At 34.6% G+C, this 17,036-nt stretch overlaps 1 protein-coding gene across 1 annotated transcript; it reads left to right on the top strand.

Annotated features, from left to right (window-relative positions):
- Positions 1,985-3,986, top strand: LOC109345937 (BTB/POZ domain-containing protein At3g05675). Its single transcript, XM_019585229.1, has 2 exons — positions 1,985-2,124; positions 2,854-3,986. The coding sequence occupies exon 2, from the start codon at positions 2,972-2,974 to the stop codon at positions 3,818-3,820; it is 849 nt and encodes a 282-aa protein (XP_019440774.1). The 5' UTR covers positions 1,985-2,124; positions 2,854-2,971; the 3' UTR covers positions 3,821-3,986.

Raw genomic sequence — 17,036 nt, 5'->3', positions numbered from 1 at the left:
TTTTTAGGGTTGTTGATATTGACACTCCCAAATTGTCCATTTATACTAATGATTTTATGAAATAAATACTAAAATTTTGATACACTTTGGAGTGCTAATAATACTTTTGTTTCTAGGTGTAGGGAAGAGATATAGGTAATTGTATCACTGTGTTATTTGTTATTATTGGTCATAATATAGTTAATTATTAAACTTTTAATTTAATTATACTTTTTTCAACATATCACGGCAATTGATGCATGTAGTAGTATATATCGTGAGATAAAAAGATGAAAGGATGAAGGGTAAAAAATGTAGAAGAAAAAGTTGTGAGAATGTCCCTTACTCTCATTTCTTCATTCCTTAAACAACTTTTCTTAGAAAAATATTTTCCATATTTCACCTTTCACTTGACATTTGTCATTGCTTGGATTTGTTCCATGCAAGAATTGCTACGTGATCAATCATTTGTTATCTATACATCACTCAAGAAAATATAAACAGCACATACAAAATAATTGATTTGATAGTTTCAAACATCTAGTCTTTGTAAATTCTCATATACACATATTCATAAATGGTTGAAGATGTGTCCTATGGGTTATTGTTGTTTCTAACCTACTTATGTGTACATGAAGGTATGGTATATTTGGTCACTTATCTCAATTAGTGATTTAGTGGAAATTATGAAGCATCAAGAATTTTGTTGGTACTCACAAGTAATAAAATAATTTATTTCTTCTTGTTTAGTTAAAAAGAATGATACTGCCTTTAAAAGTTGACAGTGCCTCAAAATAAATAGTAATGATATATAATTATATAAAATTCTCCTAACCTTAAAAAAGTGATATATGTCATTCGTAAACCAATCATTAATAAATAAAACATCACTGTGACACATATTACTTTCTTAATGATATAAGGAGATTCGTAGAAAAAATATAATTTTCCTAGAACAAGGTTTGATAAACATTGTTTTTGTGCCTAATTCCCAACATGTTTCCTTTTTGTGTGGAATAATCAATAATGCGTTGATATCTAGAAAAAACTCAAATTTCTCTTTATTATCTCTTCATACTAGAGAATTGTGTTGATGATCCCATTTTATATACACATTTTTGGGTGATTTTACTATAATTTAGAATACTATTGTTGAAATTATCACTCAAATTCCTGTCACAAAAAGGACGGATTTCGGTCAAGAATGGAGCAAAACACATAAATAGATCAAGCTGTCAAAATCATATTGTTGCACCTATTTCAACCCGATTTTGGAAATAAAAGAGACCAATAATGACCAAGTAATATTCATATGACTTGTAGATCTACACTTTATCTACGTTTTGGTTCTGGTTTTATGTGATCTGAGTTCCTAGATCTCAAGTTATGGCAGGACCAATAAACATAGTTTGATCAAATTCTCCATGTTCTCAACTCACCATTTTACTACATATTTAGTAACCAAGATGTCCGAATTTGTTTTTTCAATAAAAAATAAAAGTTGTAGATCATGTTCTTGTAGATACATTAATGACAAGACCCGTGTTCTTGTGATCGACATCATGTTCTTGACGCTATTGTTATGGATTATGTTCTTGTTCATATGGATTGTATTGCAAGTTAATTAGATTAAGCCTTTTTTAATTTTATTTTCATCTTTTTCTACGGTTATGTTTACATAATCCTTAAACTTTTTCTTTTATGCATAGTTTCTTAAGAATTTCTCAAACTATTTTTCCAATTTAACCTTGACCAATATTTTTGGAAAAATAACATTCTTGGTGTGGGGTGATTCTGGTAGTAAGAGTTTTTTGTGTTCTTTTAAATATAAATTATAAAACTAACCATATTACTAAATCTATTACAATTAACAATTTATAATCATTTATAAAATATGACAAGAAAGAAGAGATTAGTTTATTATAGATATTTGTTAGTACAAAATAACAATGAAAGAAGAGACAACATAAAAAAAGGAGAGTCCTTCAACTAGTTTACTCTTTAACTCAATTCTTAACTTCTACAAAGCTAGCTCTCGAAACGACGCAGTATTGTTAGGGTTTTACTTACCCGGCATTGAAGCTGTGAGAGGATTCAAAAATAATCAAATTAAGCACTATCCTTTCTATGTTCTTCCAATTGAAGGTAAATCCCTTGTCTTCATTTCTCAAAACTTCATGGAATCATGTCTCTGTATATATACAAGCCTTTTTTAACACAAAAATAATCAATTTATTTTTTTTAAAAAAATTAGGCAGTTTTTCAAGCCAAAGTTGATTTTTTTATATATTTTAATTATGGTTTGGTTTGGTTCCTTTTTGTCTGAATTTGTTGCTTTTGGTAGTTTGACTTTGCTGTTTTGGTCTTTGTTCACTGCTTTTGATAATATTGTTGTGGAATGGAATAATTCCAGTGTTTTAAATTGCTTACTGTAACTACAATATTGTGGTATCGGAGTATTCGCAGTAGCAACACAATTGTAGATGCGGCCACATTGTCTAACTGCAACCACAATTTAAAACACAGGTTCCATTCAATCTACTACTACCTTTGTTTTTCTCTGTCTCCCCCAATTTGGGGTATGGGATGAAATAAGATAGAACTAATTTATTATTCACTCTATTTCATCATAAAATATCCAAACACTGCTGTGGTAACTTTGTTCCATTCCAAACATAGTCTTAAAAAAATTATACACATGATTCTCCTTTACTTTTACAGTATTACATGTTTAAATTATATATGTTGGACATTTATTTTGAGTTTTTGACTCCTAATTTTTTTGGTTTTTGCACTGCTACTGAAGCTATTAGTTGTAATGAGTATAATTTTGGAGTTGTTGGGTTTCATTAAATCTGTTGTATTTATTCATAGGTAGAAACTGCTCTTGGCTGTAAAAAAGAACACAAGGGTTATAAACTTGGAGGTCATTCTTGTACGAACATAGAGGGGTTGCGAATTTATACTGGTATTGAAGCTGAGTTGAATAGCCATGTCAAGAATAAATAAGATCAAACCTGTAGATTTAAGCAGTGCCAAAGATATATTTGTCTCAGCTATTCGCTTTGCCATGTCTATGGAGGGACCATGTTTCCCATTTGGAGACGAGCTTCGAGTTTCTGCTCAAGAGCAAGTTGACTTCATGTTAGGAGAAGATGAAGATACTTCAACGGTTATGGCTGATGATGAAGTTAAATCGATAGTAAGAATGGGTGTTTACAATATCATTCATTCATTTGAAACGGAGTTGTCTTTGTTGCTGTTGGACACTGCCCTTGAGTTTGAGACTGCAAATAATAAGGTAATGAGGAAGGTATCTGATCTTGAGTGGATATGTAATGTACTTCCGAAGATGGATTTAATGAAGAATTTTGTTTCTGACTGGGCTGCAATCTCTAGTAAAATTTTGGGAATCATTGAAGATAAAAAGCTTGACCATGTCATGTGGGGTCTGAAAATAAAGCTGATAGAAGTAACAAGTAAAGTTTTGGAAGCAGTTGGTTATGGTAGTGTGATTCTTCCAGCCCCATGCAGGGTACAATTGCTAAAGAACTGGTTTCCCTATGTTCGGAAGATGAAGCCGTTGCTAGATTCAAAAGCCATTGAGGAAACTGGTTTTCCATATAAAATGGATGAAGATTTGTGCCAGTCCATTGAGGGAGCAATTGTGTCATTGATATTGACATTGCCTTCAAATGATCAAGCAGATATTCTTGGAGACTGGATAAAAAATGGGGAAGTTGGATATCCTGATTTGACTGAGGCTTTTGAGGTCTGGTGTTATAGAACCAAGTCTGCCAAGAGGAGATTAGTGGAAAGTTTAGACAGCCATAGTGAATAGTGATGCTGCTATTAGCACTTGTGTTTGGCTTGGAAGTTCTAACCTGTCTTTTTTTAGTTTCATTTTGTATAAATTAGCTCCAAATGTTGTATGATTAAAATTTGATGTTAAGTGTTAATTCCAGTTATGACACTAGCTGAATCCTTCCACTTTTGATTCATTTTAAGCATGACTTACATGATGAGGTATTTTAAACTGTCAATTAATTTTCATGATCCTATGATCCTATGATCCATATAACCATCCTCATTTAGTGGGCAAAGGATTATCTAATGACTCTTTAGGTTCAACTCTGTATGAAGGGGATATGATTTATAACTGATTGGCTATTGGAATGGTCAGAATTCAGAAAGCACATATTTATCAGGAAAAAGTTATATTCCTAAAAGCAAACCAACTTTGGTCATTCACAATGAGTTGATCAAGTAGTGTAAGGTCTGATTGTATCTATTGGTATCATATAAGACAAAAGTTCGATATCTAAGCATGAAACTTGTTAGAAGGGTCAGCCACGCAACCTGAAAGAAATTAATTCTTTACCCTTAAAGATAAAAATATATCATTAGTTAACACCTAAAAAAAACTTTGGTCATTACAAATGTAGTTTGAGAGTTGAGATTTTTGGTACATCCTGTTTGAAAGATGAGATTTATGTATGCAAAATAGACCAAAGGAAAAATTATTCCAAAGTAAGAAAAATAAGTTTGTCAAGCTTTAATTTTAACTTCTTTTTTGTAAGTGTTTTACAAACATTATATACGGTTTCAAATAGTAAAAAAATATGAATTAGAAATAATTTGAAGTTACTAAGTACATAATTTTCTTCAACAACAACTACTAAGCCTTTATTTTACTTGGTTGACTATATGGATCGAACAACACTATAATGCTATATTATAAATCATTTTCATTGACAAAAGATTCATCTTCAAGTCCTTCTTAATCATCTCATCAATGGTTTATCTTGGTCTCTTTTTTCTCTAGGAATTGGACTAGCCTCTAGTTGATCTACTATCCTTACGAGGGCTTCTACCGGTACCTAAGATGTGATTCTACAACATTTTATACAATCAGAGATATTCTAACTTTCTCCCCAATGCATTCATTTATAACACTATATTTTCTAGCATGTTTATTCTTCCATCACAATATTCTCATTTCTACTATATGATGTCTATTCTCTAGTTGATATTTTATCGTCCAACATTCAATCATATATAACATTGTAGGTCTTATAGTCGTACGATAATACTCCCCCTTAACCCGCTTGAATCATATGGTTCACATCTTCATCAATTTCTTCTTCATCCTGTATGATTGGCCTGTTGGAAATTGTTTAAAAAATGATGAGTTTTAATATGGTTTAAATACACATTAATATGACCATTAATGAGGATATTAGGGGTGTGAAATGAAAAAACTCCTCAAGTCCCACATTGCTTGAAGGAGAGAAGTTGAAAGGCTTTATAAGCCATAAGTTGTAACCTTGGGGTGTGCCCCAAGGGGTACAATGAGTTTTGCGAGTGAGTGTGGACTCGCATAAACAAAACTCCTCCAAACACGCGCGCACACTCGTGTTCGGGTCGGGTTCAAGCTTAACATTCTTTTTAAATAAACATTTATTTATTTTATTTTATTTTGGGATTAACACACGCATGCCACACGTGTGCGACTCAGTCCACACGGTTGGAAAGTGAGAAACGTGGGGGAGAAGATCTCAGTCAAAGAGATAGAGATCCGTGTGGTGAATTTTCCAACCGTTAGATCATGTAGCCATTTGGGATTTGGCCACCTTTTTGGGTCGTTGGATAAGGGAGCCGTTGGAGGCCTCAGGCTATAAATAGAGACCTCATCCCTTCATAATTATTGTCCCAAGTTGAAGGCATTTACCTTTTAACTTCTTCTTTCTCCCCCATAATATTATGCCAACGCACTTCTGGCACCTTCTCTCCCTCTCTTTCCATGCCACTTGAGAATTGGCACAGATAACCATATTGTGAGAATTCAAGAATTGACACTAATAGCCATATTATGGGTGTATTCGAGAGTGATTCTTACAGTGCAGTAAGAAATTGTAAACAAAGAACTAAGCTATTTTATCCTGGGAATGACGTGGTTGATAGTCTGCTTATACAATTTTAGCAGCACAACATAACGTCTTAAAGAGAGCGACCTGATCGTGACTCACCCAACAAAGATTATTTCGTGCCATTCAGAATTGTTGTGAGCTACACAAACAACATGACCAAATATATCTAAACCTAGTGACTTATGGTATACTATAATCCCCAATGTTGACTATAATAGTAGGATTTGTCCACCTCTTACTAAACTTGTACAATGTATAATTCGCGTTACTTAGACTTATATGAAATCCTCGTGCTTCTAAAGCTTGACTCCATAATTCTAGCTTCCAATTTGATTCTTATCTCGAGTCTCGCACTAAGATATTATCATCTACAACAAGCATAAACTGTAGAAAGGGTTCTTGGCTAGATTTTGATGAAAACACTAACATCAACAAAAAGAAGAAAATAGATTGAAGGGTTTGATGCATGGAAAACAAGCATACAATATTAGATAAGGTTTTATTTGCTTTCTAGAATAGGTCTAATCCTTACTAAGTCAATCCTTACTTTTTTTTATCACATATGTGTTGGTGCAGTGGAAGTGATTGTTTCGTAACATTGACCACAAGTAATCAAATTAAGTGCATGGAATAAATAGAAGAGAAGAAACAAGATAATAAAGATTACAAGCCCTAACACACCCATATTTGGTGTTTCTATCTGGTGCACTTAATAACAAGGGACTTAAGTCAGATATATAACTTTGGTTAGTATACTCTATTCCAATACTAGGTAATATAGACTAATATAATAAAATATTTCAAGCATCCATAACAATATTAATCTTGATTGAAATAGACGAATATCTCGCTCCCTAGGAAATTTATACAAGAATGTACACCTTAGTGAATATCACACTCCACCTTGCTCAATTCCTACTTCTCTTTAAAAACTCCTCCAAATAAGAGTTTGCTTCCCTTTAGCATAAACCTTTAAGACAATCATTGACAATGTTACCAAGAGCCTAACTGATAGGGCAAATTACAAGTGCACGATTATGTCGTAAAGTAAAAAAATATCGATCCCACGAGGACTGAAAAATTCCTTTAATTATAACAATGAATTTATACTTAACTCAAAGAGGAATAAAAAATGAATTTAGAACAATTGAACACTTGACAAGAATAATTATGAAAATAATAAAAATATTGAAATCTAATTTAGGAAGAGTTCCTAGGATAAGGATTACCGCCTTTACACTCGCAAATCCTTGTTTTGCTCCTTTTCATGAACTTTAAGTTGTGAAGGTGAATTTGTCTTTGATATGTGTCATCATCTTTCAAGATTCGATACATGTACTCAATTGGAGTCGCACCTACTCTTGTGGTACGATTATCAATCAAATCCTTTACTTTGATCTTTCTATCCAATAACTTCGTAGCAACCCAAGGTGAATTCCAGAAACCCCCGAGAATCCTAAGATTACTCTCATTTTCCTAATTACAAAATATTGGGCTAAGCCCAACAAAACAAATTTAAAAAATAGGAATAAAATATAACATCTATGTCTGTGAGTGTATGTGGCCCCTTCACTTCAAGTTGCATCACTTCGATCCAGGCTCCAAGGTGACTTCTTTTGGCCCTTCAATTGGTCTTCGCATAGCCTCAACATCGAATTCCATCTTCTTGCGCCCAATCTCTACTCTTTTTGGCTTCAATCCTTCCAAACTGCACAACACAACTAAAAATACATGCTCAACTCGAATAAAGAGAAATAAAAGTTAAAAATAATTCTGAAATCATAATTATGTCCTAAAATGCAAGTTATATGCAAATGTAGCATAATTTTACACTCATAAAAATCCCTCAAGCTTATCTCTTGCTTGTCCTCAAGTAAGTATTATGTCTAATTTTCACAATCATGTATGGACGACGATATAAAAACCATGACCCAAAAAAACAAGTAATCTCATAATAGTTTTGAACAATCTAAACATCAAGACAAGATAATCATAAACAAATTTAGTTCAAGCGAAGTCTTTGAGTCATAACAACTGCATGAGTTAGGGTCACTCTTCTCTCATCACTCTCATGTATTTAATGGTCATAGTTTTTCGCTCAAAATTATTCATGAAAGTAAATTACCATAGGCTTAATGATAGACCAAATCACCACCAATTGTATTTGAATGCATGCAAAAATCAAGAGGTCTTTAAATGATTGTAATGGGACCAAGGTGAATGATTTAAGGTGAGATATACAAAGAAAGGGTACTCAAAAGGCTTACAATTGTTTCTCAAAATACTTAAACTTTTTAGATATTTGATTGAAGCATTGAGATTATCTTAATAGACCTTAGTTTGTCATATGATCTTTTTTTGATCAACGCTTCTCTTTAAAACATAATTTTTCAATCCTTTCTCTTTTAGTATAATTTGTATTATTTTTTATATTTTTTTATTCATTCTTATTATTTTTATAAAAGAGAAAAGGATGAATTTTTTTCTTTTTCACATTTTTATGGTTTCTTTCACCATACATGACCTTTTTACCTTTCCTTTTGCTTCAACCAAACATCACAAATTAACCCAAATCCTCATTTGAGTAGCTATGAAAAATCATTTAAGTTCAGGCTCAAGAGTGGGCAACTAACGAGTTTTCAATGTTTATAACAAGCGGTTGAAGGTCAAAAGAAAAAATCCTAATTGCCTCTATCATTTAATGCATACAAACAAACTTCAATCTTGAAACTGTCACAAGTCAAGTTCTAGAATGTACAATTTTAGAAAATTATGCACTCATGAAAGAAAAAAGTTTTTATGCAATTGCCAATTTAAATCAGAACCCTTATTGCGTTTGACCCAAGTTTCTCACATTTGGTACATTTAGCCAGTTATGAAGCAAATACTTCTACTAAACCAAATTTAATTAAAAATTATCAAAGCTATAACACCGCGAATTTTACGATTTTGAATTATAAGATTTTATTAATATTGTTATTAATTATATTTTCGAAAATGAATTTCTGGGAATTTTTGGTAAAGAATTAGACGAAACTCTAGTTGAGTTTTAGTCTTGTAATTCTATTTCCAATTTGGTGGTAAATTTTCATGATTTTCGGAGACAGTCGATTTCGGACTGCCGTAGGGGCCGAATCTCACGTGGTACGGCTCAAACAGTGGTTGGCTTCGTAATCACATTTCGAGTCCAAATAGACCCTGAGTTGGTCCATAACTATTTTCTAAAAGATTTTCACTCGGAATGTCGAAATTTGAAGTTCCAACCGTAAAGTAAAATCGGGCGATCATTTTTGGCTACTCAAATATTGGCCGACAATACTCGAGCATGGTTTTAATCGCACGCGTTTCGCCGAAGTCGTCGCGTCGCATGAGTCAATTCACAAAATCTACCCACTAAATCTTATAGATTTGCCTTGATTTACTACCACCAAATCCCCTAAATCACTCACTTAACCCATGATTCACTCACCTTCTTGGATTTGCTAGATTGCCTTGGGAAATGGGTTTAGAAATCAGATTTCTCCCACCCCACAACTCTATAAATACCCATGTATCTTCATACATTAACACTTTGCAAAGGCTTGACAATTTGAAGATTTGAGAGTAAGTTACTCTCATAATCTTCTCTTCTTCATTTTCTTCTTCTTTCAATCTTCAATCTCTTCACATTCAACCAATGGATGTTGATGATATTGAAGTATGTTGTTCATGAGTATGTCAAGAACATATTCAACCGTTGAAATTTTCTAAAACACTTTCTAACTCATTTTGGAAGCAAAACCGAAAATGAGTGTTCTTGAACTCATGAAAAATGTGTTTTGAAACTATGAACAAGTTGTTTTCAAGAAGTTATTACATTGTTTTAATATATGAATTTTTACTTGTTTAAGCCTTTAGCCATGGCTTTGGACAAGTTGGAAAATGGATGGATGAAAGAGTTTTAAGTATTTTAATAGTAATGAGTTTTGAAATATCGGAAAACTAACGAGTTTTTATTATGGTAGTTACGAAGATTTCCGGAATTTGAACCTTGCAACCCAACTGAACCATAATGATTTAGTAAAGCACGCTTCATTAAGGTGAGAGAGAACACATCGTGACATAGTGGTGTCCGAATATGACACTCGGATCTCCTAAACCATCTCAAAGGTTTTGGGGTTAACTTGGGTTTTAAGAAATCCAAGATTTTTATATTTGAATGCTTTTGAATATATATGATTTATGATGAAATGTGTTGAATATGGTATATGAATGTTGTTGGGAACTTTTCTGTGTGCAAGTGTTTGAAAAACTATGTTTAAATGTGTTTCGGTTGTCGAAAAGGGCAAAATTGGTATTCTGTCCAAGTCCCTATTGCTTGGGGGAGAAACTCTCGCCTGGGCGAGCACAATCTCGCTTGGGCGAGGGGAATTTTTGGTTCTGGAATTCCCTCGTCTGGGCGACAGAATCTCGCTTTGGCGAGCAAGCCTCGCTTGGGTGAGTAAGGGCCTCGCTTGGGCGAGAACGCCCAGGATTTTAATGAGCCCCTGGAACTCTCTCGCTAGGGCGAGAGATGCCTCGCTTGAGCGAGGAGAGGCCTCGCTTGGGCGATAGTACCTTCGTCTGGGCGAGGAAGGCTTAAGTTTATCAGAATCTTTTAGTTTTGGAGGCAATTTATTTTGAATTAAAGCAATGCACTCCTCAATTAGAACAATTGTTTTATAATCCTCTAGTCTTCTCTTTTTAGATAAAATATTCTTTAGAAAATTTGGGTACGCATGCATCTCCTGTAGTGTCTTAGTGAAGGACAATTCGATATATAATTTCTTAAGGACATCTTAGAATATCCCATATTTCTTTTCTAACTTTACCTATGCCAATATTTGGGGAAAAGGAATTAGTGGTACATATGCTAGTTGAGATACATGCTTATACACATTTTCAGAATATTGTTGCCCTTTAGGGAGTTATGTCTCAGTATGTTTCTTTTCCACTTGTATATCATTCTCAATTCAAGGAACATCTTTGAATTCCTTACCACTCCTTAATCAGATAGCCTTACACTATTCGTAATTTGGATATTTCTCTGGTTGTCCTAGAAATATCCTTGTTTTCCTATTAAAGTTGCTAGCTTGTTCGGAAATTTGTGTTTCTACCATTTTTCCATGGATGATTATGTTTTCTATCTTAGAATTCAAATCATTTATCATATTTGAAACATTTTTATTAATTGTGATTAGACCCTCTTGAAATTTATTAAGGTTAAACTAATTTTTCATAACCTTCCATTATTGTTATAAGAGTGGGATCAATAGGAGAAGATTGTACTTGTGGAAATCGTGTCATAGGTTTCCTATTACATTGTTCATCATGATGTTGATGATTTAGAGTGTTGTTACTCCTCTAGGAAAGGTTGAGATTGTCCTGTCTGTATAATGGGTTGAATTGCTGTCCGCTCCTCTCCTTGTAATCATATTAATTGCATGATTCATGTTATTCACTAGTCCAAGCTCTATGTATAGGTTCAGTGAATTATTTTCATTCAGACCACTCATGCCCTTTTGCTCCACATCCCTCACATGTTGCAATTATAGACCCAATATCATTAGCATGATATTTTTCCAGCTTTCCAAACCTTTGAGAAAGGTTCTCCAACGTGGAAATTACCTTTTTCCATTTGATTTCCTGAATTTTTTGTGCCGAAGTCTCTCCTTGGATGATGTCTCATCTCATTCACCCATGGGTGATGATTAGAAACCACATTATCCATGATCTTTGAAGTAGCATCAATTCCTTTTCACAAAAAGGTACCACCTGTTGAAGAGTCCAACAATTATTGTGATGGAAAGTCTAGCCCACTGTAGAAGTTCTGGACCAACATCCATGGTGAAATATCATGATCATGGCAAGCTTTAGTCAACTCATTTAATCTTTCCAGGCTTCAACAATTGACTCCCCATCCTTTTGACTGAAGTTTTAGATGAGGTGCCTATAGTGTACAATTGTCTCGTCATGTTGCTTGAATTTTAGCATTTTGATTCCTTTTGCCATATCTTAGCTCTGTCTCTAAGAGAATATGAAAACATGTGGAGGCGAATGACATCTTTAAAAGTCCCATGGATCCTTACAATCTCACATAATTCCAAGAACTAATCAATATGGGCATTCAGGTCTTCATGAACTCCTCCTCCAAATTGGTTTTGCATCACCATTTAGATAAGAGAAGATGACAAAGAAAAGTTCTCTGTCTCAATACTTGGACGGTTTATTCCAGGACGTGAATAACGAGCATTAGGGGCTGCATAGTCGCAAAGTGATTTTTCATCTCGTTCAACCATTGTTTGTACACGTGCACGTCTATCTCTTGCTCTTTCTCTTTGTTGCCTTCTTCTTCAATAGAAAGTCCTTTCTGGTTATGAGTAGTAATTCGAAATTTACATAAACCAAATGGGAAACCTGCAGAGGTACCAAGAAAAAGGAAAACATGTAATAAACTAGAGTAAAGTAATGAATTAATGGAGAATTAAAGAAAGTTTGACCCAGTCCTAACAATGGCGCCAAAAACTTGATAGGATAAATCGATAGTGCACGATTATGTCGTCAAAAAAAATAAAATATCAACCCCACGAGGACTGAAAAAATGATGAGCAATATATTACACACTATTCAAAACTTTAATTTGCCATGATTAATAATTCTTGGTACCTAATTGACTTTGTTTCACATGGTTTAGTGTTTTAGACTTTATTGGACTAATATTTCTAAAATGAGTTAATTTGGGATTATTTGGCTTGATTAAATCAATTATCATTTTCAGATCATATTTGGCAATATGGACATTTTGGGTATTACAGAAGTGGAGGATATGTGTTGAAGTGAAAATTGTATTTTTTAATTTTAGGAATTTTTATTTATGAATCCATTTTTAGTTTTGGGCCCATTGTCGGTTTTACTTGTTTTAGGAGTAGGGAACCCAAATTTGAATTCCATCATTTTGAGAAACACTTCACATTTTTTGTTTTCCCTCTTTATGCTATGCTAGGGTTTGCTTTGCTTTCAATTTCATATTTCCACTTCTTCTTCTTTTTCGGTTTGCTTCTTCCATACCATGGAAGGCTAAACTTCTAGACTAAATTCTTTTGGTAATGCATCACAACTCTTGAGATTTTGTTATTAATGTATTTTTGGTTTCATCATTATTGATTTCTCTATCCTATTTCTGAATGTGGATTGCTTAATCCCATTCTTTAGAAACTGGTTTGTGAATTTATCTTCGTTTAGTTGATTTACTTTCTAGTGCATGAACGCTTAGTTTGTGTGAATTTGTTAATGTTCCATGCTTATGCTGATTTCACTTAGTTAAAGGCTTAGGTTGTGAAACTGTGCAAATTAGAAAGATAATGGTTGGAATCTGAAATTAATCTTTTGAAACCAATGATTGAGTTGTGAACAAACGAACTAAATGGATTTAGCTATTTTATTACACTGCTTACTTACTATTTTGGCATTACTTTGTGTTCATACCATTCAACAACAAGCCCCTGGTGTGTGTGAGTATAAGGTGTTTGAATCTTTGCTTGGAAGATAATCCTTGGGAAACGACCTAGGAGTTACATTCTAGTAGTACAGTTTTTAATTGTTATATTATTTGCATCAGGTACAGTCTCGATTAAAAATTCCTTTAATTATAACAATTAATTTATACTTAACTCAAAGAAGAATTAAAAGTGAATTTAGAACAATTGAATACTTGACGAATAATTATGAAAATAATAAAAAATATTGAAATCTAATTTAGGAAGAGTTCCTAGGATAAGGGTTACCGCCTTTACACTCGCAAATCCTTGTTTTTCTCCTTTTCATGAACTTTAAGTTGTGATGGTAAATTGCTCTTGGATATGTGTCATCCTCTCTCGAGCTCCGACACATGTACTCAATTGAAGTCGCAGCTGCTCTCGTGGTATTGTTATCAATTGAATCCTTTACTTGGATCTTTCTATCCTATAGCCTCGTAGCAACCCAAGGTGAATTCCAGAAACCCCGAGAATCCTAAGACTACTCACGTGAATTAGGATTCTAGTTTGAATAACTTAATGGTCATACAATTGGCTTCACCTCTCGATCCTTGCCAAATGTATCTAGAGGTACAATTTGTTGGCCAAACAACTCACACGTTGCGCAACATTAGCCACAAGTAATCAAATAAAGTGCATGGAATAAATAGAAGATAAGAAACAAGAGAATTTGGTAATGAGGTTCGTCGAATTGTCCTACGTCCCTCGCAGTGTTGAGCGGCTACCAAAATATTATTAGAGAATAAGGATTTCAAGCCCTAGCACACCCTTAAGCCCTAGTGCCCATGGGGTGTTTCTAGTTGGTGTTTCTATCTAGTGCACTTAATAACAAGGGACATAAGTCAGATATATAACATTGGTTAGTCTACTCTATTCCAATACTAGGCAATATGGACTAATATAATAACATATTTCAAGCATACATAACAATATTCACCTTGATTGAAATAGACGAATATCTCGCTCCTTAGGAACTTTATAGAAGAATCTACACCTTAGCGAATATCATACTCTACCTTGCTCAATGCCTAATTCTCTTTAACAACTCCTCCAAATAAGAGTTTTCTTCCCTTTAGCATAAACCTTTCAGAGAATCATTGACGATGTTACCAAGAGCCTAGCTAATAGGCAAATTGCAAGTGCACGATTATGACGTCAAGTAATAAAATATCGATCCCATGAGGACTGAAAAATTCCTTTAATTATAACAATGAATTTCTACTTAACTCAAAGAGGAATAAAAAGTGAATTTAGAACAATTGAACAGTTGACAATGGAACAATTGAACAATTGAAATAGACGAATATCTCGCTCCTTGAGATAGAACCTTCATTTATTCTAATTATAAAATATTGGGCTAAGCCCAACAAAGCAAATCTAAAAAATAGGAATAGAATATAACATCCACGACCGTGGGTGTATGTGGTGGCGCCTTCACTTCAAGTTGTTTCTCTATGATCCAGGCTCCAAGGTGACTTATTTTGGCCCTGAAATTGGTCTTTACATAGCCTCAACACCGAATTTCATTTCATTGCACCCAATCTCTACTCTTTTTGGCTTTAATCCATCCAAACAACACAACATAGCTAAAAACACCCACTCAACCCGAATAAAGAGAATTAAATGCTAAAACAATTCTAAAGTCCTAATTATGTCCTAAAATGCAAGTTAATTGTAATGTAAATATAGCATAATTTTACACTCACCACTAGCTCTTCAAACATGTAGTGCAACTTCCTGTACACCCATCAAATGGAACATGCCGCCTAGCCACCTATTGCTAGGAAGTATTTTGATATGTGGAACCTCTATACAAAAGTTCACCAACAATCGTCCTCTTAAACACTCAGTTAACCTAAACCTTGAAGCTTCCTTGGAGAGCCTCAACCACTACCATCATTGTCTAGCCCCACAATCATAGCTCAAAAGAACTATCATACCACACCATAAGGAGTGCACCCACATCATACACCTTATGTCAATGCTAACCAATGCCTGTGTCACATTATTGTATCCATGCCAATTCCCATGTCACACTCTACATCTCTACCAATGCCTGTGTTACACCTTGCATCAATGTCAATTCCCATGTTACACCCCACACCAAAGTCAGCCAGCATCTCCATGCTTTTGTGGATCCACTAACAATTAATATCCTTCATTATGACATCCCATTCGTGCCATTAGGATATTCCACCTCTTGTCTCAAATGAGATCATTCTCTCAACATCTAGAGAGATATTGTCAGCACCTATCTCAGGGCTAAACTCAACACTTGATTCCCTTTCTCCACCTTGATCCTAATCCAGTATATGAACTGTTAGGGTTTTGGATCAACACATATCACCCCCACCATATTTCCGCCATGTTTTCTTCTCCTTCAACTCATCTACTTTATCCTTGTGCATTACCTTTGATGCACCTTGTCCAACCATCATGCCTTCACCATCTTTAGCCATTACCCAATGCTTGGGTTAAGAGCCATCTACCAATTGGCTCTAATACTAATTTATGGTGCAACAAAAAGCGATCATTGTGCATCATTTTCTGCAAACAATCAAATAAAGTGCATAGGTGATAAGTGCCAAACATACCTAAAAATCATACACTTTTATGGCACTTATCTTAAGAATAATTGAGAAAAACCAACTTAAAACAATACTTTTTGTATAAAATATCACAATTTGGTATATTTGTGTTTGTATTTCCTTTTTATGTATTTTTTAGGAAATAAAATGAAGAAAAGAAGAGAAAAGATTCATGGTCAAAAAGCAACAAAAGTCAAGAAAATCAAGGTGCTCAACCAGGCAGCTGAGCGTGGAACAAGCCCCACTGAGCTGACCTGGCCACCTGCCTGACCTACCTGACCTGGACCAAACTGCTCAACCAGGCAGCTGAGTGGACCTGCTTAGCCGCTCAGCCTAGCACCAGACTAGGCCTAGCACGGTTAGAAATATGCTTGACACGGTCAGACTCGAGCTTGGCACAAGACCAAGCTGCTGAACAAGCTGCTCAGCGGAGAACCATACTCCTGGCCAGATCAGCAAGCACCAAGCCACGTCCCAGTCAACACGGTCAGAAGCTGCTGAACAATCAGCTCAGCGGTGAAGCAGATGCGCTGAGCGGTGGTTACCAGACTTGACTTAACCATCAAGCAAACCATGAAGTCATGCATGACCTCACCTCAAGTAGTCCACCATAGGCTCTTCAGAAGTAGCTCACAATAGCTAGGTCTCATAGCCCACAACTAGCTTTGGTGAGTCATACACAAAGGTGACTAAGCGACTTGGTCAAGGGACCAAACCTATGCTGAAGGGTTTGGTCAGCTGCTGAGCGGTCTGGCATGAGGCCTATAAATAGGAGGCCAATTCCTTCGAGCAAAACAGATTGGAATACACCATTTCTTCATAAATTCCTCTAAAAAACACTTGAAGACCAGAATTCTCTTATTTAGGAATTCTTTCTTTATTTCTTAGTTTAAAATTTTCATTTTCAAGTAAGTTTGTGTAATTTTTAGTTAGAATTCAAGAGGAGAAAAGGAGAAGGCAAATGAGATACAAAAATCAATTTTGTA

This window comes from Lupinus angustifolius, chromosome LG04 (assembly GCF_001865875.1).
Source record: "Lupinus angustifolius cultivar Tanjil chromosome LG04, LupAngTanjil_v1.0, whole genome shotgun sequence".
Taxonomy (NCBI): domain Eukaryota; kingdom Viridiplantae; phylum Streptophyta; class Magnoliopsida; order Fabales; family Fabaceae; genus Lupinus; species Lupinus angustifolius.
Note: the sequence above shows the minus strand (reverse complement) of the source record. Positions and strands in the feature narration are given on the sequence as shown.